This window comes from Lissotriton vulgaris, chromosome 5, assembly GCF_964263255.1.
Source record: "Lissotriton vulgaris chromosome 5, aLisVul1.2, whole genome shotgun sequence".
NCBI classification, from domain to species: Eukaryota; Metazoa; Chordata; class Amphibia; order Caudata; family Salamandridae; genus Lissotriton; species Lissotriton vulgaris.
The window spans coordinates 600,439,603-600,462,061 of NC_141693.1; the positions used below are offsets into that span (position 1 = coordinate 600,439,603).

Genomic DNA, 22,459 nt, shown 5'->3' on the forward strand with positions numbered 1-22,459 from the left:
CACTAGGTAACAGTACTTCTTTTGTGGCAATGAGATAATAATGGCACTTTTGTGTAGGAATGGCAATTCTGGTAACGGAACAGTGCTTATATGCCTCACTAGGCAGCCATGGATCCCAGCCACGGAAAGTACAACAAAAGGAGGCCTGATGGCCCTTTAAATTCAGCCTTTGCTTTATGCCCAGCTGGAAATTAGAATAATAAAGGCCCCTCGCCGTCTCAACATTGATGTTCAGAATTAAAGCAGATAACGTGAAAGGAGCTGCTGAATATATCCCGGTGTCTGAAAATTACACTGGGATGAGTACAGCATATTTCAGTTGGGCTCAATTTCTTTGCACGTAGACGGAGTCTACCCGAGTGTACCCCTAATGTGTGCCCTGGTGTTAAACTGCGGAAATTGTTTATCTTACGAATAGCTGTAAGAATGTTTACTCTACTCCAGTTATATTATTTTTATAAATGCTATAAACTCACTTTTCCTGGAACCAAGTTAATACTCCAAATGTTAAATCAACTTTGTACCCAACTACTGTTAAACGCAAATCTATAACATAATGTAGTAACCTGTATTATATTTATTTGGTTACTTTCTCCCTAGCTGCTCAGTTAATGTGAATGTGAATGTGATGCATGAAATGTTGGTGTGATGGTCTTGAATGGAATGTTTGGGTGCCTGGAAGCTTGAGTGTGACAGTTGGAGTATTGGCTGAGCATGAAGCAGACTGCTCCTGATGAGGCTGCATAACAAGAACTCCACAACTTGTAATTTTAACTAATACATCTACATGAAACTACATCCTGGTCATGGACTCCATTACTACAGATTTTTGGCGACGAGCTGGAGACAGACCCATGCTGCGACTGGCTACTGAAGTTGTCACTGGACTGGACTTTGAGAAACTAAGGTAACTTACTTAAACTAAGAATAAGTATCAAGACTGAAGTACCAGCCCCACCAGTGTGCTTCATAATGGACGACCCAGCTTGGATGTACTGCATTCACTTAAAGGTTTTCTATTTTCTATTAATGTGACAACTTGTAAGAGTACTGGAACTCCCACCAACTCATCTAAAGAATAGTCTCCACCACAGTTAGTGCCAGCAGTGCTGAGTTGATTTGTGTCTGTGTTATTTTTGGAGCCAATAATTTTCATAACTGTGGTGTTTTCAGAGCTGTACAATCATCTTTTTGTGGGCTCTTTAACAGAGATGGTTGCACAACATGTTTTTTGCCTTTTTGATTGACTTTGACAGCGTTGGATCTAAGGACTGTGGTTCTTTTGAGTTTTCATAAGTTTGTCTGTAGAGGTGGTTTTCAACAGTTCGTGGCAAGTTGCACAATGCAGTCCACTATGCTGCCCATTTTGCGTGTGATTGCACTGCTGGGGAATGCACAATATTGTTGTGGTACCAGCAGCCGCAGTGGGACATCAGTGGTCATACAAAGATGGACTGCGGATTTTTTTTTGTACATTTGTGGCATGTTTACTGTGACGGCAGTTCAACCGCTGCAGTGCAATTTGAAATTACATGCTCGAGCTGTATTTAGCCCGTGCTCCTTACCTCAGTCAATGGAGTCACGCGGAGGAGCCGTTGCCGCTGCTGTTACGTTATTGGATCTACGCAGCCCGTCTAGCTACAATGGAACGCATTCCTATACCGATGTGCTTGGAGCCATTCGGCGCAGTATGTCAGCGTGACGCCATCTTTGGTTTGGATGCAGCATTCTACAAGCTCCTCTGCATCCGGAGGATTCAGCGATCTTCATGCTGGCGTGTCACCTTTGTTTTTTGTTTTTTACAGTGTTGATGCCAACTAATCTTTATTGGTAGTTCTTACGTTTACCAGCTACCACTGGTTTTTGTCTTCAAGTCTTTGCAGAGACGGTCGCTATACTGTTGTGCACGCTCTACCAGCAAGTGTTTCTGAAACAGCTCTTGGGTTCGTCTAAACAGCAATCCTGTGGAACTGAAGACAGAGGACTTCTTGGCGGAGGTAACAGTAATGTAATGTTCCTGTGATTTATCATCAGTACTTGTTTTGAAAGACATTGAGGATTATCCTCCATGACGTGACTTTTAGTAACATGGCGGTACTCCAGCACATTAAGGGTATCTATCCTTAGTCCACAAACGTCAAATGTATTGACTTCCAAGCTATTCGTGTAAGTATTCACTCACAAGTGTTCTTGACTGTCAAACTGAGGGATGAACCAGTTGATGCAGGACATTTTACTTTGTTTGTTTTTTGCAGGGCATTATACCAGTTCATTTCCGTTTACATTGTGGGGGTTAGTCCCATATACATTATCCATGTTAGAAAGCCTTTTATGAGGAGTGTTACAGTGGGTGCTAGTTACATTTCTAAAGCTTGTGCGGTCCTAGTGCTTAAATCACCTTGTGCAGCAGGTTGTTTATGTAGTGGCTAAGCACTTAGATGGGAAGGGGTATTAGTCCCATTCGACACAATTTTCACAGTTAATGGGTTTTTGTCCCATAAAGACAGTTTTCACAGTTAATGCGTATGAGTCCCATTCAACACAGTTAGTGAATGGGTTTTAGTCACATTCAACACAGTTTTCACAGTTAATGAATTTTAGTCCCATTCAACGCATTTAATCATTTCCCTTGCAGGAGGGTAGTTTTGTGAGGTCAATCCCTTTACACTGTTTTACCTCTTCAAAGGGGTGTTCATTGGGTACGAGTCCCATGTTTTCCATGTGCATTGTTTGCTCATGCTACTAACCTCCACATTGGGGTTCTAATGGGTGCGAGTCCCAGGTTTTCCATTGCTCTGTTTACGCTACTAACCTCCACATAGGGGTTCTAATGGGTACGAGTCCCATGGTATCCATAGCTCTGTTAATGCTACTAACCTCCACAAAGGGGTTCTCACGGGTACTAGTACCATGTATTGTATTATTCTGTTCACACTTCTAACCCCTACATTGGGCTTCTAATAGGTATAGTCCCATGTGTACCATTGTTTTGTTTACTACAAAGCTTTACTTACTGTTTCAAGTTTACGGTGTAGTCACCCTGTGGTTCATGTATTTCTTTTTCTGTATTTTTTGTTATTTGTGTCACACTTGTGGTTGTCCGCCCCTAGGTAATGTTGGCTGTATTGGTAGATGTCAACCTTCTTTTCTTTCTTTCCCTTAACTATTTTCTTAGGTTTTTGTTTGGTGTCGGCGTTCCATGTTGTTTCTGGTACATCTATTCACCTGTGCAATTAGGAAAGTTCTTTCAGGTGTTCTTCATCTATTATTACTGTTCTTATTAAAATTTTATATACAAGGAGGATGTGAGGGTGATATATTACTTATATTCGTCTATGTATCTCCTCTACATTGTTTCTTTTCTTCTTGTACATCTCTTGTATTTTTTCTCTTTGCATTTTCTCTCTCTAGTATTTCTGTCTAAACTTTCCATTTCATTTTTTCTTGTACTTACTCTTGCATATCTCCTGTGTATTTTCTTACTTGCTCATGCTTGATGTTCTTGGTATTTATGCTATGATCCCTTCATGTTTAGGTTCATCTTTTTTCTTGCTTTTCCTCTACTCTTTCACTTTTCCATTTCTTGGGTTCCCCTGTTTGAACCTTTTTCTTATTGCCGGTTTCTTTTTTGTGTTGTGGAAGAAAGGTGGATGTTTAGTAACCTGTATTATATTTATTTTGTCACTTTCTCCCTAGCTGCTCAACCAGTGTGACTGTGATGCATGGAATGTTGGTGTGATGGTATTGAATGGAATGTTTGGGTGCCTGGATGCTTGAGTGTGACAGTTGGAGTATGGGCTGAGCAGCAGGCAGACTGCTCCTGGTGGGGTTGCATCATAAGAACTCAACAACTTGTAACTGTAACTAATAAACCTACATGAAACTACATCCTGGTCACGGACTCCATTACTACATATAATCAATAGTCTACAAAGTGTGAGCAAACAATGTTAACACTGTACCTACAATTACTGAATTTCATGGCTGTCAAATTTAAATATAAAACAACACAACAAACCGGGGGTTTAAAAGGCCTAATCCAGATGAAAAGATCAAACACCTCTCCAAATGGTAGAGTGTATCTATATGTACTACGAGAAATGCTAAATTTAAGGAAACTCACATCTGGAACCAGCTACTTATTAGTGATATTGTGGTTGGGCTCAGTTATATACTCAAAATCTGGATAACCATCAACCATTCCAAGTGATCAGTTATATCATTTGGTCAACCAGCTTAAAGGAATGGTGAACCACTTGATCAAGGAGTTCACCACGCCTATATACGCAAGGGTTAGGACCCAACCAAAAAATCACTAAGAAAAATCCAAAGGGCAGTTAGTTTTCATTTGCCCATTGGAACAATAAAGAGAAAAACACGCAGTGCATAGAAAAGTAGGTTAAAATAAGGTGATGTGTCCTAATAAAGACTATTTTTTATTAAAGACGGGGACACACCCCTTCATTAAAAACAGAACAGTGCAAACTGTAGTTTGAACAAATAACTGCCATAAAAGGGGCCAACATGTTTCAGCCAAACGGGCTCTCCTTCCCTAAGGCACATTTCCACTCAGTGTACATTCACAGCACACTTATTGTCCAGCACTGTTACCTCCATGCATTGTGTCATTACAGACATGTACATTCAGCACACACATTCAGTCTGCGTGCATTGTTCAGTACTTTAGCTTTTCTGTATTGTGCCAGGGTGTGCTATTTGCAAACACACACGCTTACCATGTGCACAGTACAAAACACTTCACCCTTCATGTATTGCACACACTGTACATTACATCTCTTATGTGAAGAATTCCCTGCAAGCATACATACGTTTAGCATATGCATTAATCCCATATTTACTACTCTACTCTGTACTGTATATTTTCCCAGGCACACAGAAAATCAGAACAGAGCCACTATCCCTGCTCTGCAGAGCACGCCACATCTAGCTGATGAAGGTCAAGGGTGAGTTGAGCACACAGCAGCAGACCTTTTAAAAAGGTGAGTGAGACTGTAGGCCTCACTCCAGTGATGGAGAGTAAAAATCTCCTGTTCACTACTACTGATCATTACATGGTGTGCTGCCACCATTGCGTTTGTGCTGCTTAACTCTTGGTAAAGCGGTAGCCTTCCACCACCAGGAGGGTATCGCTTTGTGAGCCCCTCTCAGTCCAACAAGACCACAATCAGTGACACAGGCCTATGTCATGATGCATACGCATGATGTGAGTACCTATGACAAAAAAATACATTATGGATCCAAACAAAAGTACACTGCACTCAGAGCAGGGGTACACGTCTTTAACCATGCAGAGGACTTTTTATGTCTGTAGACTTATTTAATTTCCTGATATTGGGCCCGATGAATGGAAGATGGAGGGGGACAGAGAATTCTTGAAAGGGTTTTGTTGAAACAAATTTTTGTAACATGGAAGCGTCTTCACCTTTCATCATCGCGTTCTCAGTCATACCAATATTTTGTATTGCCTGGCTGATATGCACAAGAAGGTAGCTTGATGTTTTGTTAACTAAAATTAATAAAAATATTTTTTTTTTAAAGAAGCTCGTTCAAATATGAAACTTGAATCGGATGGAATTTTCTCCGCAGCCCAGTTACAATACTGTAATCTACATGTCTCACAGCAGAAGCACCAAATTATAAGCCAAAAAACCAGGGCCGTTAGTGGAATCTAAAAGAATATTTTCCGGAGCATCAATAAGGACAGCCATAGTGAAATAAATATTCTCCCAGTGCAGTGTACAATCCACCCGATTCCAGAGGGAAAAAACATTAACCATAAGCTTTTTGCGTTGATGGCATATTTCTCTTGATCCAGTGATTTCTTTGACAGTCCACTCATAATCAGGGCGACTGGAACTATGTGACACAAGGGAAGACCAATTTATGCAGCAGGCTTAACTACATTATGTGGCAAAAAAGGGAAAATATGTGGTAAAGAGAGGCATATTTTTTTAATAGTATAACTTCATGATTTTGCCATTTTTACATTTTAACAACGTCTGAGGAATGTTTTCACCTTAGTACCAGTTTAACACCCAGCTACAGCAATAGGCAACTGAAAAGTAACTAGTCAACTTTCTGAACGGACCTTCCACTACAGGACAATACATTTAGCCACATGTTCAATAACATTTGATCTGTTTGACCTAGAAACAAATGTTCCTTTATTTAACATTTTCAAATTGTGAGCAGATGAAGGATTGTGTGGCAAAAGCAGCAAAACTATAATTTGCAGAAAACACGTGGGCTGCACAATGATATATTTCCATTGGCCTTGCTTAGAATATACTTACACCCTCCTGTAAGTGCAAGTTGACTATCATTCAGTCTTGACCACAAATATACACAACCTTCATTCAAATGGCTTAATTATGTACATACTAACCAGCTCTCAGTTGTGGATCCAGGTTTCCATATGGGTCTCCTATTGGCATCTGTACACTTGGTACCCCGAGCACACTGGTAGGAAATTGGCTTTTCATCATAGGATGAGGTAGCAGAGAGTGTGGTGTGGACCATTCATCATTTACAATACATATAGGAATTCCATTAAGTCCTAAAGTAAAAGACAAGACATGTGAGCCAATACTTCACAGGACGAGACAGAATGAGAGTGTGTGTTTGGGTGCCTTTGTTCAGTATTTGAAATGTTTTTTCTGGTAGGAATTATTTGTGGCCATAACAGTGTTTAATTAAGGTACAGAGATAAAAATTCCGAATGCAGTTTCCAACACTGTGATGACACTGATAAGGAGAAAGAAAACTGCGAATATGAGAGTGAATTAGTGAGGCAATTAAACTAAAGAAAGTTACCCTGAAAGAGAGAAAAGGTTCAGAGGTGGCAAGGTGGCATGTGAAGAGGTCCGGCAAAATTGATATAGATTACATATAGATAAAATATATCTGGAGCACGTTTGAACCAATACCACCAGAGATCCGAATTAATTCTTCTTTTTTTAATCAAATATTTTACTGGCCTTTATACATTCTATGAACTCGCAGTACAAACAAATAATAATATTGTTTGTAGAAGGAACGTAGTTTCGTTCATATCATGCTGTTCGCCATTTATGACATTACGACCATCAGTGCTACATATGAGATTCCTTATAGTTATTTCTGCAGGTCAGTGTAGTCTAAAAAGAAACAAACACAACTGAAATATAGGCACAGGCAGTCATAAGGAATGGAATAACGGTAGAACATAATTTGATGGTGCTTTACTGCCTTATTCCTAGCATCATTACGTACAGTTGTCACAATGTGGGTGATTCAATGTTGGTGAGCTTGCCGTTAAATATTTATAAATTGTTCACTGTCGTCAGTCGGGGCTTGAAGGCAGTCCCGTATTTAATTCATGGGCACGCTGGGCAGTTGCCCGGGGCACCCACGAGCATATGGGTTCCAGGCAGACCAGAATTTAAACACTAATTTTCCGTTAAACTTTGTTATAACTGTAAGTGGTTGTGTAGGCAGGGACCAGTGCACTGCTTAACCCCAGGGTCTATTATGCTGTCAAGAGGGCCCTGCTTGAAAGGATGCTAGTACCTTGTAGTATCTTGCTTTGTTTCTATTATATGTTATGCATTTCCCCTTTAACTGGCTTGTATTCATTTCATTATCTGTGTTCTATGTTCCATGATGTAATCGCTGTGAGGACAGTTACTCACTGTTTATGCTGCCAGAAGATCTGCATGGATGTGCTCTTTCTCATGGAATAAACCTAACTTTATTTTAGTTCAACTCTTCATTTAATTCATTTTCAAGATACTACATACCTCACCTCAAAGTCCAGCTATGAGCCTCTTGCAACTGCAACTGTTTTCTTCCTTATGCAGGGCAATATTTTCACTCTTTCCCAATGTATTACCTCTCCTCACTATTTGTAAATATGAGAGGCGTACGCATCTTTTCAAGCCACGGCTGTGGCTCTTTTTGCTAGAAGAAATGCTAGATCTAAGAATCTACTACCTACTATGTTAACTCTTGTTTGGGCAAGAGTCCCAACAGGCAATTAAGTGGAGATATAACATTTCGGGGCATTTTATCAAGCAGGGCCTTAAAAATTTTCGCCGTTTTAGAGGCAGAAAACTGCAGCTAAAGCGGCGATAATGGGCTTGATAATATGGCCTTGTGAATTCCAATAGAAACCTATGTTCTGGTGTGAACACAGGCTTCTATTGGAATTCTCCACTGCATATTATCAAGCTCATTATCGCCGCTTTAGCTGCAGTTTTCTGCCACTAAAACGGCGATAATATTAACGCCCTGCTTGATAATATGCCCCTCAATCTCTCTATTGTTAAGCAATAAAGTGTAATCATATGGCTGTTGGCACTCGGTGCAGCGTGCTAGTGTGGTGGAGTACTTTTACATTTTTTGGGGTGTAAGGTATAGAATTTGATATGTTTGAAAAGCCCGTTTCTAGACATTGATTGATTGATTGTGTACCAGGTTTTGTTTCCATTATGAATCTTCTATCACTTCTCCTAAATCAGCCTTCCATATGTTTGTAGGGCCATTCATTTATTCTGTATAGTAGGGTCTTGCGGGAATAGCATCACCAATTTTCTCCTTCCCAGTATGAGAAGGAGTTGAAAGGTCTCATATCTGAGGGCTCGACCACTTCCCTGCACCCTCTGCAATTTATTCCAATTGAATTCCACTTGCCCCGGTCAAGCTCCACTAAAATCATGACCACTTGTCATTGCAAAATTGTTCCATGTCTCCAAAAAGAAATCGTTATTTTTCACCTGCCTGTAATAAGAACTAGTTCACAGAGAAAGGATATGATTTCCTTTTCTTCTACTCTCCCAGACATAGTTCAATTTGTTCCTACCAAACTGGATGAAAAATGGCCAGTTTTCTATTAACACAATAACATCTACTGTATCAGTTAGCAGAGAACGAATGAGGGCACCATTTCGGGAAAACAATATGTATTCATTTTAGTTTGTCAATCTCTAGTTACTATTTTTTACGTTATATGCTGATGGATTTTAAAGGTAAAAACGAAACCACCCAGTGGTTCAGTATACTTGACATCTATTCCTGGCTTTACAAAAAAATATCTTGCTGAGGATATGTGTGAGCCCCTCAACATAGTGGCATTTTTCCGGGACTTGCTGTTTTTTTCTCATAAAGAGCCAACATAAAAGAGAGATAGAGGCCCCGTAAATGCTTGTTTCAGTCTACATTTATTTTCTTTGACAGAGCCAAGCTCTTGCTGACTTAGAGCAGGGCACAAATGTTCTAAAACCGGCCCCAGAAAGTCTCTTGTCTCCGCTGACTTCATTCTTTTCCTTGCCAGTAGAATGGTCCATGTCTTACCTTCAATGTGGGTGACCCGGTGAGGGTGTGGGTTGTGGCGGGAGAAGAAAGAATTGTGACTCAGGTGGCCAAAGCGTGAGCTGTTCTTGGAGTTAGGCCTCAGTGCCTCAGCACTGAATCTGAGAGGGGTGTTGAGGGCCACATTCTCGAGCTTTCCTGACAAGTCTGGGAGCATTTTGCTTTTGAAAGGACCAGAAACGGGGTTCTTCAGTTTCTCCATCAACTCCTTTGAAGCGTTGACATCAGATCTGGAATGAAAATCAAAAAAAGTACCAGAACTAAGTTAAGGGTCAGCAGCTTTTTAATATAAAAGTGTTCACTGCATGCTAGGATTAACGAACAAGAATAAAGATGCGAAGACAACAGTAGAATTGTTTTTCAGGTCAATAAAGCTAATTAATGCTTAAAGAGGTTTCTCATTTGATATCAAATGTAGGTGATATAGGTAACCTAGACAAAGATATATATAAAAACAATATAAGAACACACAATTGTAATATAGGTGCTCTGCGATTATGTAATCAGTTTTATACGTTATACTTTTCACCACACAGACTAACCAATAAATAGTGATATTGATTTAAGCCAGACGTCTTCAAACTGTGGGGCCCGACCCCCAGGGGGGTCGTGGAGTTCTTGGAAGGGGGTCGCAGATTCCCCAGCTTTACTTGTCCCTGCAAAAAGACAGCTGGGATCACTAATTGAGATCGTTATCAGCTGCTTGCCTGAATGAAAGGCAAATGGCCTTATCAGTTAATCTGCAAGTGTAAAGGATGCATCAGGCCAACAATCTAAACCAGGCATCCAAGAAAGCTTCTCTTCTGCACACAAAACATGTATTCAAAGGCGGCACAAACATCCCTGTAAATGTGTAAAACAGAGTATAGTCGGAACCGCGTCCTCTAAGATCGAGGCAGCCTGATCTTGCTCTTGACATCTGATGTGTATATTGGGGGTGAGCAGGTCGCAGGTTCAGCCAGTACAGGAAAAACAGGTCTGTGTGTGACAAGATTCTACTGTGAGCTGTTACAACTCACTCTTTCATCCTTCCAAGGTCGACAATACAACTGAGTTTCAATTGGTTGATAAGGACAGACCTAAAGCGAGCAAAAAAATTTATTAGTAACTTTATGAGTCATTTTAGCTGAGACCTGTAGGTCGACTATAGAGGAAGCTGTGGGACTGAAGGATGGATGGGTACACATTTAGGTGGGAGATTTTGGGGCAGAAGAGGGAGAGTTGTGTTCCGTGATTTTAGTAAGGAGCAAGCAAGGCTTTAGTCAAAATAACAATTTTTCCAGTGAAAGTGGTTTATCTCTTTCCTGTGTAGGACTTATCGGCATGGAAATATATCTTTCTGTTTGGGAATTTTAAAAGTTTGCGTTTCCCAGGACAGTATTTGGGTTTCTCATTTGTGTGAGTGCATGGCCACTTCAATCGCGTACAGACCAGCACAGTAATTGTAATTTTGCCACAATTTAAGGTTGACTACGGTGGTTCCAATCTTTTGCTTGCCATTGTTCTATTTAATCTGTTGATGTACTGGTTTGTGTGAGATAAATTAGCAGTTTGTAAGTAGCTGTTAGAAGGGTAACATTTGCTTAAATTGTAATATTAATCCTGTTCAATAGGGTTATTAGACTTTTTCCAAAGTTGGCTGCCAATCTTTTTTGGAGGTTCTATTGTGTTTGTTTTTGGGCGTCCCATTTTTAAATGAGAACTGCGAATCCTGCGCGCCATTACAGGATGCCATGTACTATTTAGGGAAATTATGCTTATTTGCCGCAAATTTGCTCTTGTTGCAGGAGTTTGTAGAGGTAGAATATGACCAGTTAAGGATAGCACATTTGCAAGATGAGTTAAATGGGTAAAAGTTGTTAGGAGCGTGCCTGTGTCTTTCACCAAAAATAAAACTAATGTATTTCAAGCTCTCCTGGTACTTCTGTGCTGAGCTTATTTTTAAGTTCTGCTATACTCATAATTCCATAAATACAAGCCTTTCTACAACCTTCCCTTATGTATCCCTCCTAGACTCATACAATACCTCATCTTTCTCCCTAATCCACTTTTAGACTCTTGCCCCTCCATCTCTTCTTTACTCATCCCAAACCTCCTAATGTTATGATCTCCAAATACACACTTTTTAGACCCTTCCTTCTTCTATTCCTCCACTATCCTTTTCAATACAACTAACATATTCACACGCCCACAGCTCAAATTCATTTAGTATTTCCCTATACTAATTCACCACTTAATACTTTTTGGGTCCCAGAATAGTGTGTACTCACCGAAAAGCACCTTGACGACTTGTCAAGTTGCAAAACACTAAATCAATGCAATTACAAGTCAAGAGTCCCTTCCCTTCCAGTAGCAGTACCACCTACCCACGACTGCCACCATCAACAGCCCATGCCCTATGCCAGGCTGCCCTCCAAGGAGTCTCTAGACATGCTCTGACGAGTCTGTAAGCATGCTCTGCATGCACCAGACATTGATAGGCCCTTCATTCCCAAGTCAAAGGTCTCTTCCATCTGTCCCACTTCCACCTTCAATCACACACCTGATGCCAGGCTGCCCTCTGAGGGGCATTTAGATGTGCTCTGCATGTTCCAGTCATCCATAGGCTGGCCCTTCATTCCCAAGTCAAGGGTCCCTTCCATCTGCACCACTTACACCCTCAGTCACCCAGGTCCGAAGCCAGGCTTCCCTCCGAGGAGTCTGCAGACGTGCTCTACATGACCACGCGACCACAGGCCACCTCTTTCCCTTAGGGGCTTAGAACCACCAGCCCCAAGTCAGCACAGTGCCACAGAAAACCGGAGGACTAGTAACCCTGGGCTATTGTGCTTGGCTTAACCAAGCTACGTTGGTGCTAGGCAGCGACTTCTGAAGGGAAAAGGACTGGAATGCGCAGTATTTCATAAGGTCAGAAAGGAAAAAAAACACGGGAAACGTGCCAAAGGATGCCAGGTCTAACAGGGGCATTTATGGTTGTTGATAGATGATGCTGATGATGAGGAGAACCAGTTTCTAGAAAATTTTGTCAGAGGGGGTCCTTACGTCTAAAAAGGTTTGACAAGGGGGTCTCAACATCTAAAAGTTTGAAGACCACTGATTTAAGCATATGGAGTGAGATCACAAAGGGAGCACTGAAATGATTGGCACTGAAACTTTAAAGGAATGGCCTTTTTTGACTAGAAATGAGGCAGCATATTTTGATGTCTTTTTTACTGTAACTACAGAGGTCAACACAATAACATAATGCAAAGCAAAATAGCAACACAAGAAAACCGATGAGGCAAGAGCACAAAGAATCAAAATAAAACACAACAGAACAACCACAATACAACGCAGTAGAATAAGTGAACACCTAAACACAACAGCATAAAATAAATACATTGCCAGCACAACAAACTGTATCACAGTAACAGACATATTAACTTCACCACTAAATAGCAACCCATTGTAGCCAAAAACAACACAATGGCACAACACAAACTAACAAAAACATGTAAACAGCAGAGTAAGAGAGCACAGCACCACAATAAATGCTCTAACACAATGCACCGTAAAATAACATGAACTCACACTTTCACAACAGCACACCAATATACCGCAAAGCAACACAGTAAAATAGAATAACAGTACGACTATCTACATCATCAGAAAACAAAAACACACATCTTAAGCCCATACAGTCGAAAACGTATGCTGTTATGCTGTTTTATGTTTGTGTATTATTAAGATGAATTGTTATGCTTATGTACTGTGTTGCTATGCTCTGTTGTGTTTTGTGTTGTACTGATATGTGCTTTTGTTATTATTTTGTAACTTGGGTTGTTGCATTTTGTATTTATGGTGTATTAAGTTACTGTGCTGTTTGTTTTGTTAATGTTGCATTGTTGTGCTGTTGCCGTATTACTGGTATTGTGGTGTTTTTGTGTTGTAGTGTGGTAGTGTGGTACTTTAGCAGCAGTCTTAAATGTGCACAAATATTTAGTCATACATCACTATCTACAAGTGAGAAAGTGATTTAATAATTGGGAAGGATGGTAGTCATCCCGAAGTAACAATGTCACTATCTTGTTTGGTTCACTAAAGGTTTCAGTAATTTAAAACCTGAGCTTAACCTCTGGGATCAATTGCACAAAGAAGATAGGATTGACTTCAGAAAAGTGTAAAATATCTCGAAGTACCAACACAGTTAAAAGGTCAAAAACATAACTAAATCAAAATCCCACTCTAGGTGTATAACAGGGAATAAGGTAATGAACAAAATGACACCAAAAGAACAAAAATCCAATAATGGCAACTGGAAATGTGAATTCTATGGCAGGACCCCAGGAGAGGAATATGCTCTACTTTCTTTATTTTCTATCACCAGCCGTATTCAGCTTTGACAGAAAAAAACTCTCTTTCCCATGAAACACCGGAAAGGTTAGGCCCAGAGGTCAACCAATAGGCAGCTGTACACGTCCTGAAAGGTCCGGGGCTGCTGGGATACCTTCTTTTTCTTTTCCTGCTCCACTAGCAGTAAAGTCGCCTTTTCTTTAGCCTGACTATTTTGGGCTAATATTGTTTCGGCTTACTTTGTTGTGCACTGCCTGTTTTCGTTTCAGCGAAAGCGCTTTCTTTGCTGGCGGCGACTTCGCCGCATAATTGGTAGCCGCGGGAGCCTTTCTCATTGCTCCTTTCGCTGCCTTGTTCTGCGGGCTTTGTGGTGGCGCTGGCGGCCGCTAAAGGGCGCCCGTGTTGCGCAACCCGTGTCTCGTTGCACGGCAGGAACGTGTCTTCCTGTCAGGTTCTTCCTGTCAGTGAGTTCCCTGCAGAGCTTAAGCCCGCGCCTGGAAGCCCTTATGACCGTGTGTCCACCGGTCCGTAATTAAGGAGAATGGCTGCCGATCCCGGGTCCATAGCGGTGATTAATCCACAAGTGCTTGTTCAGCAGGGAATTCCAGCAAGGCTGTCTGTTTAGCTGCCTGACGCCCGATTCCGGGTCCGTAGTGCTAATTAACCCATAAGTCCCTGTTTACAAGACAATTCAAGTAAGCCTGTCAGTTCAGTAGGGGCTCGGCCCAGGCATACTGTTACCCCTTGATTAGTGGGTGAGGAGCCCCAGGGTCCTTGTGGCTCATATTCTTGCGCTTGTGAGGCCAAATACAGGATTTTCAGGCCCGCCAAAGCATAGGACCTTTGGTACGCCTAGATTTTTCTGCGCTGGGGGCTTTGCCAGTGCTGGTACTTGGTTGCCATGGAAGGGGATTATGTTGAGGAGGAAACCTTACAGGTTCTGCCCCTAGATGATGACTTTTGCGATGCAGTGGACGCCTCCATCCACTAAGCATTTGCAGCGGCCATGGGGCCATTTAACCTCATGCGCGCTAGAGGAGTTCTACTCCTGCGCTGAGATTTTAAAAAACCCATGTTAGATGACGAGCTGGGCTCGTCATCAGTGTGCGAGGAGCCTACACCATGACGAGCCCAGCTCGTCATGAGTGTGGAAGGGGCTAAGAGGCCTATCATGCAAATTGCTCACTCCCATGCAGGAGGACCTACCTCAGAGTAATGCCCCTGCTTTGCGCCCCCCTAAACGAAAGCAGGAGTCTGAGGTGGATCTGGGGGTATTAGAGCACCTTAAAAAGTCCTTCTTGGCGCGCCCTTCACTGGAGCCACTAGAGACAGTTCACAAGGGAACCCCTTGTCCCTGCTGAAGATGACAACGAAGGTGCTGACTCCCCCACTGAGTCTGTTGAAGAACCAGGTCCTTCTAGGCCCTGACGTCCAACCACGAGTGGAGCGAAGCCTCCACCAGACATGCTAGTCCCGGAGGATCTCCTGCACCCTCAATCCACAGAATGGATTCCAGGTGACAGGTGGTGCAGTTTTTAGCGAGCCGCATGAGGAAACCCCTAGAAAAGGAGGTTAAGGCCTGTCTGAGGGCGGAATGCCCGTGTCCCTTCCTTGCGGGCAAAGGGGCAATCACACCTGAGATAGATGCTAGAATGGCCAAGTTTCTTCAGAAGTATGTTCGCAACCCCAAAAAAGAGATTGATAGGTCCTGGAAAGCTTGTCAGGACAAGCTTATGGACGTTTGCAGCCCTCTCACAAAAATTTTGGATCTCCTGGAGGAGGCCAAAGCTTCCGGTTCCGTGCTTTCTACTGAGTCCTAACAGGCTGGGCCCAGTGTGCCATTGTGTTCCTGGGCAATGCCGAGAGGAGATGTTCTTTGTTGTTGAAGGCGGACCCCAAGCTTGAGGACTTGGCTTCCTCTGAGGCGGGGGCCGTGGTTGACGGATGAGTCTTTCAGAGAACCTTTTGTGAAGAAACTCACTAAGTTTGTCTCAACCTTCACCACTTTGGATAATGTGCAGGCTTCCATCAAAAGAGTGTTCAACCCTAAGGTTTTCAATGGGACCGATCATGGCAGGGGGCGCTTGGCCAGCCACTTCTTCTCCAAGCCCCTACCAGAGGCTTCAAGCAGACGCAAGAACAGCCCAGACAGGAGTTCTTCCAGTCAAGGAGAAACAACAGGGGCAGAGGCTCCAGAGGTGCAGGCAGAGGTCATTTCCAGATCCGAGCAGGTGAGGCTCTCCCTTTACCCCCATTTGCAAGTGGTAGGCAGATTAGCACTGTTTGTGAACAATTGGGAGGCTATCACTTCCGGCTCATGGGTTTTGCAGACCATCAGGGGTTTTCATAAAGAGTTTTACAGGACCTCAGTACATGAATCCCGTCTCCGTCCCTTGGTCTTTACGGCAGCCCATAATGCCCTGGTAGACAGGGAGGTACAGGATCTCTTACATAAAGGGGCGATGGTTTACTTCTCCCTGCATCCAAGGGGTTTTCTGAGCAACATTTTCTTATTGGAAAAAACAAACAGGTGTCAATGCCCGGTGATCTACCTAAAGGAGTTCAAAAGCTAGTTGGTGTACCACCATTTGAAAATGAAAGCGATCCACCTGCTGCGCGACCTCCTGTGCCCAGACGACTGGATGGTGTGACTCGACTTAAAGGACGCATACTTATCTGTCCCAATTTCTGCTCCGCACCGCAGGTTCCTTCAGTTTTAGTGGAGAAGGCAGGTTTACAAGTTCACAACTCTCCCCTTTGGTCCATCCTCCGCAACTTGGTATTTCACTAAGGTTCTCAAGCCCATGATAGAATTCCTCAGGGCTCGGAGTTTCCGTCTCATTATATACTTGGACGATCTCCTTCTTCTGGCTCAATCCCCAGCTTTGCTTACAGACCAGCTCCCGATGGCTGTAACTCTGTTGTAGAACCTCTGGTCCTTTCTCATCCCGGCCCGGCAAACTATGTTCCTAGGTTTTGTCATAGACTTAGTCGAGAAGACGCTAAGTCTCCCTTCCCGGAAGGTTTCCAAAATTTGTCGGGAGCTCAGACGAACCATGGCCCAATCCACCATCTCCCTCCAGCAGGTTGTCAGGATTTTGGGCCTCCTATCGTCCTCCATTCAGCCATTTTCCTGGGGCCTCACCATTATAGAGCCCTTCAAAGGCTCAACGCCACCTATCTCAGGAAGGGCCTGCGATATGTGGAGCATGTTTCCTCACGGACGAGGTGAGGTCGGAGATGCATTGGTGGCTGGAACATATGGAGGCCTGGAACGGGCTGGCCATTTTCGGCTCAGTTCCAGACATCGTCATAGTGTCGGATGCCAGCAGATCAGGCTGGGAGGCACGCTTCAAGGACTCCATTACAGGAGGAAAGTGGTTCGTAGATGAGCAATGGCTTCACATCAACTGCCTAGAACTGTTGGTGGGCTCCTTCACCATCAAGTGTTGCATGGAGGACAAGGTCAGCTGCAATGTCCTCCTCAAGAAGGACAATGTCTCTGCTGTCCTCTACATAAACCTTCCAGGGGCGTCCAATGTGGTAGTGGACTGGTATTCCCAGGTTTGGTCGGATGTGAGCCTCTCGCACTGGAACCCAGAGTTTTCCAGAGGTTACTTGGCTTTTGGGGCACCCTCTCGTGGATCTTTTCACCTCTCACCTGGATCACCAGCTTCCCATATTTTTCAGGTGGAAGCCGGACCCTCTGGTTGTGGCCACGGATGCCTTCCTCCAGGAGTGGTCTACGGAGACTGGCTACGCCTTTCCCTCATTCGCCATGATAATGCACCTCACGGCTCAGGTCTGCAGCAGCGAGCGAAGGTAGTGTCGATCACACCATATTGGAGGTCGCAATTATGGTTTCCAGTCTTCTGGAACTTTCCTGGGATTCTCCGATCCTTCTACCCTGCGATCAGATGATTCTCTGAGATCCCCAGGGGGAGCCTCAGCCCCTGATCCTGCAGAACTGGATGCCTCTCATGGTCGGGCGGATTTCTGGCAACGTTGGAGACTCTGGGGCTTATCAGGAGAAGCTCAAAACATCCTGGCAGCAGGATGGGCAGACAACACCAACAAACGATACAGATCAGTTTGGTCTAGATGGGTGGGTTGGTGCCTTGGGAGAAATCAGGATCCAGTGGGGTGCGAGGTGGTCCACATTTTGAACTTCCTAGCCTCCCTGGCCTCAGAGGGTTTGGCGTACCGCATGATTCATTCCTACAGATTGGCAATCACAGCGGGCCATGACCCTGTGCAGGATAACGCAGTAGGCGAACATCCGTCTGTCTGCAAACTTATGAGTGGCCTTCGCTTATCCCTGACACCTTTGCCTCAATATTCTAAGTTATGGGACGTCAACAAGGAGCTATCCCTTTTTAAGTCCTGGCAATCGATTAGGTATCTGTCCCACAAGGAACTTATGGCGAAGATGGCCATGCTTCTATGCTTGGTCTCTTGTCGGAGTGTCTCTGACGTGAGGGCCCTGGACCTCCGCGGTCGGGTTTTTACTCCTCAAGGAGTCACCTTTCATATTTATTTCCCGTTGCACGAAGTCGGACTCCAAGGTGATCTCGTACCGGGCTTTTGATAAACACCCTAAGCTGTGTGTTGTGCGTTGCCTGTTAGCTTACGAGAGTATGACGGACAAATATTGTCCCCATGGAGAGAACCAGCTTCTGATTTCTCGCAGGAAACCCTTCCAGGCCTTCTCCCACCATAGCAAGATGGATCCGATGGGTCATGCAGGAAACAGGCATTAACATTTCGCACTTCAGTGCTCACTCGGTTAGAGGGGCAATGGCCTCCAAAGCCTTTTTTTTGGTGGCACGCCTCAAAGATATTATCAATGCTGCTGACTGGTCATCAGACTCTATGTTTAAAAGGTTCTATTTTAAAGCAGTCATTGACATGGCTTCCCTGGTGGTGGACAAGCTTCGAAGGAGCATAATCCTCGCCTCCGGTCCTGCTATAGAATGAAAAATTTCCTATTAGACACAAAGGAAAGTTTCAATTCTAATAAGGACAGGGAAATGAGGATTTTTCCCGCTTGGAGTTTGCTGAGGATTTAGTCATCACCCACATAAGTATGTATCAGTTATCCTCGTAAAGTGTGCTATTGTTCTGAACAATAATTTGCTTTTCAGTTTCCAATGGGTTTTTCCTAGTATGCTAATCTTCCTTATGTGCTATGTTTCTACTGTAAGTCTTGTTGTTAAGTTCTGGTTCATCTCAGTATCCTTTGACTTCTTGTAGGATCCGAGTCTGCTAAAACGGACTAGTGGAAATCGATGATGGCTGGATGGTCGCAGTCAAGAAAGAGGAGGTATCCCAGCAGCCCCGGACCTTTCAGGACATGTACAGCTGCCTATTGGTTGACCTCTGGGACTGACCTTTCCCGGTGTTTCATGGGAAAGAGAGTTTTTTGCTGTTAAAGTTGAATACTGCTTGTGATGGAAAATAAAGAAAGTAGAGCATAATCCTCAGCATAATCCTCGCCTCTGTGTCCGTATTAGAATTGAAACTTTCCTTTGTGTCTCCTAGGAAATTTTTATTTTTCAGTTGTACAGTAAAGTAGCACCATAATGTGTGAAGAGCCAATAGTAGTCAATGGTCGCGGTAGACCTGGACCCAGGTCCGATTTCAGGCAGACACTGATGGAGCTCAGGGCGGGTATACAAACCAGATTCAACCCAGTTAGAGGTTTACTTTTGTACTTAGTCTTTTTTCTTGAAGTCAGGTATTTATTAGGTTTTATAAATCGAGTAAAACCACAAAAGAACATTTTAATAATCAGTAATGAAATTGAATGACATCATGAAGGAATATGTAAACACAATTTGCATTGGAGAAAAATAAAAAATGGATTACAATAGGAGAAGAGAAACTGTACATGATATAAATACATTATAGCAAAGTCTCAGAAATAAATAAAGTTCATTCTTTTTGACAATAAGTAGATGGCCTCTATGGCCACGGCGTTTCCTAATATGAAGTACATGGTGGGCCTCATTTATGAAAAGTGACGCATCGCTGCGAGAAAAGAGCAAAGCGTCACTTTTCATTGCGACCTCCTTGCGACCCCAATGATGCGTCATATCTACAATATGACGCATCATTGCGCAAGGAATTACAGATACGTCAATATTTCTGACGTATCTGTAAGCTCAAAAGTGACGCATTGCTGGAGTGTGTCACAAAAGTGACGCAACTCCAGCAATGCGTCCTTTCACATGGGGAAAGCCCCATGTGAAAGGGCTTGTGTCAGTCTTACGCCTGCTGTGAGGCAGGCGCAAGATTTTGACGCAACAGCATCCTAAAAGTGACGCAGTGAAATCTCATAGATTTCACTGCGTCACTATTACGAGGCTTTTTGCAGGGGAACGCCCCCTCTGCATACATTATACCTGACGCAGGTAATATGTGGCGCAGGGGTTTAAAAAGTGACGCATCTACCTAGATGCATCACTTTTTAAATATGGCGCAACAAGGCGCGTATTTTACGCCGCTGGTGCGTCACAAAAAGTGACGCACCGGCGGCGCAAATCTGACGCAAGGCCTCATAAATAAGGGCCGGTGTATTTAGAGAGAAGTAGAAAAAAAACACCTCAGCTGTCTCTAATTACTGAAGAAAAGGTAATGTAGAGGAGCAGTTACTGAACAGAAATTTCCTCAGTAAGGGTTTAATAAAATTGGCTCTGGGCACATTATAAGTAGTACAAAAAAAGCATAAAGTGACTTGAGTAGTACAGTTGCAGCACATTAATTTCGCAAGAGTTCTCAACCAATTGTTACGATGGGGTAATGTAATCATTTGGTGTGCCAAATTAACAGGGGCGGCTGCTCCATAAGTGCGAAGGAGCGCCGACCACCCCTGCCACCAGCAGAAAATAAAAAGATAGTAAAACAGGTTTTAAACTTGTCTTATTGTCGTTTTATTTTAATCACCTTGACCCGTCCCCCAGGACTCTGATGTGTGTTGGGGGCGGGTCCAGGGGATGACACGGCTAGTGGGGAAGTGGAGGGCACTGCCTTTACTGTGCATGAGCTGTTTGGCCAGCCGTCTCAGGCTTTCCAAACCCCTCATGCCCACTGAAGCTCTCTCCAGTCCCAGCTGCATTGCTGGGGCTGAGAGATCAGGCACAGGCTTCCAGTATGCCTGGGAGTGCATGAGGCTGGCGCTCCGGCCAATCCTGAAGCTTCTCTCATGTGAGAGCAGCTTCAGGATTGGCCACAGGGCAGGCTTGGAGCCTGTGCCCAGGATAAGAAGAAGGATGAGGCGATTCGCGGCCAGGCCGCAGCGCAAGGTAAGTTTATTTTTGTTTTTTATTAATTATTACTTTTTACCCCCCCAAACCCTCCCCCCTCCCTCCTCTGGCCCGGCCCGCCCCCCACTTTGGCAGGGGACGGGCCGCTACTGCAAATTAAGTCTAAATCTAATGAGTAAGTGCACTTGTCGGGAATCCTGAATGAAAACAAGTTATGGCTGTATACCCACCAGAGGTACTAAATCAGGATACAAACCAATAGAAGATCCCTACCTCCTCATACAGCTGCAGGCACATATGCTTGAGTTTGCACTTACTTCCTGAGACGAAAGATGATGGGTAATTGGTTATGGTTTTGATATTGATCAGCCAAAGAATATCAATAACCTGATCTAAGGCTAAACAATCCTTTATAATTAATATATTCAATTTAGCTTCCTCATTAGTCCAAACCCTTTTCTGCAGTAGTAAAGGACTAAGCCAAATAGGTTCTTCAATGTACGATAAGCCCACTTCTCGATGAAACAAAGTTGATGCTGAACTCTGGATAAAACAGCATTCTTTCAAGGCAAGCATTTTCAAAAATTTGTAAAGCACGGGCATTGACATCCAGCAAATGACTGCCCCAAAAGTGGCCTCAGATATACACTTAGTCTGATAAATTGCGGACACAGCCTTGCGTAAAAAGCAGGAAGAGTGGTTATATTACTTAAACATTTGTTGTTTCTCATACTAACTTGTTTCTTCCACTTACCCACTGCATGAATAAAGGACCCTAAATAGGAGAAAGGTGCGTTGTGTTTTAATTTGTAGGGCATACCTGAACCAGGCCCTGAGACCGTTCTTCATGTACCTCATGATATCACCAAGAGACTTCGGAGTAATTGTCCCTTACAGGATTAGCTACAAACCCTTCAGGGTTGACCATTTAGTGCATGGACATTACTTTTAAACAAACTCAATTCCTTGACAATAAATTCCCAGTTAGCCTGGTAAATTGTGCGTTGGGATCACTGAAGTAATTCGCGTATGTCTACAAAGTGAGGCACAGCCGCTCAGGTGAGCTAAAATTAAAATGAAGTCAATTGTGCTGGCCGCTCCACGCCCTATAAATGTGTTAGCAAATGGAACTCTAGGGGGCGCTGCTTCCTTTCCCAAACAGAAAATTATATTTTACGAACAGATGATTAACCTGATTTCCACCACTATAATTAGGACAATGGGTCTGTGCATTGCCTTTCAAATCCTCACTCCCACAAATGTCTCTAGCTACTAAGTGACAGAGATGGGCTCTAAAATCAACTCCCCAACTCTAGAGCAATTCCAAGCCTCTCTTGTTTTTTAAAATTCTGAGATCATTACCCAGATTAAACAACAGAAGTTCTTTCTGCATTAAAAAACGTCATTGTAAAAATTTCTGCAGACAAAGAGCACCCCTTCCTTGTATACTCCAAACAAATAAATTGGTAAATGGGATTGCTGCCAAGTACTTA

General features: G+C 43.3%; 1 protein-coding gene across 1 annotated transcript in view; it reads right to left on the reverse strand.

The window, feature by feature from the left end:
- The window catches only part of TBATA (thymus, brain and testes associated), a 152,385-nt gene that overhangs the window by 84,982 nt on the left and 44,944 nt on the right, over positions 1-22,459 (reverse strand). The window contains exons 3-4 of the mRNA XM_086920142.1: positions 9,352-9,599; positions 6,407-6,577 (exon numbers count right to left, since the gene is read on the reverse strand). Of these exons, the coding sequence (XP_086776268.1) occupies positions 6,407-6,577; positions 9,352-9,599 (419 nt within the window). The remainder of the gene's footprint in view (positions 1-6,406; positions 6,578-9,351; positions 9,600-22,459) is intronic.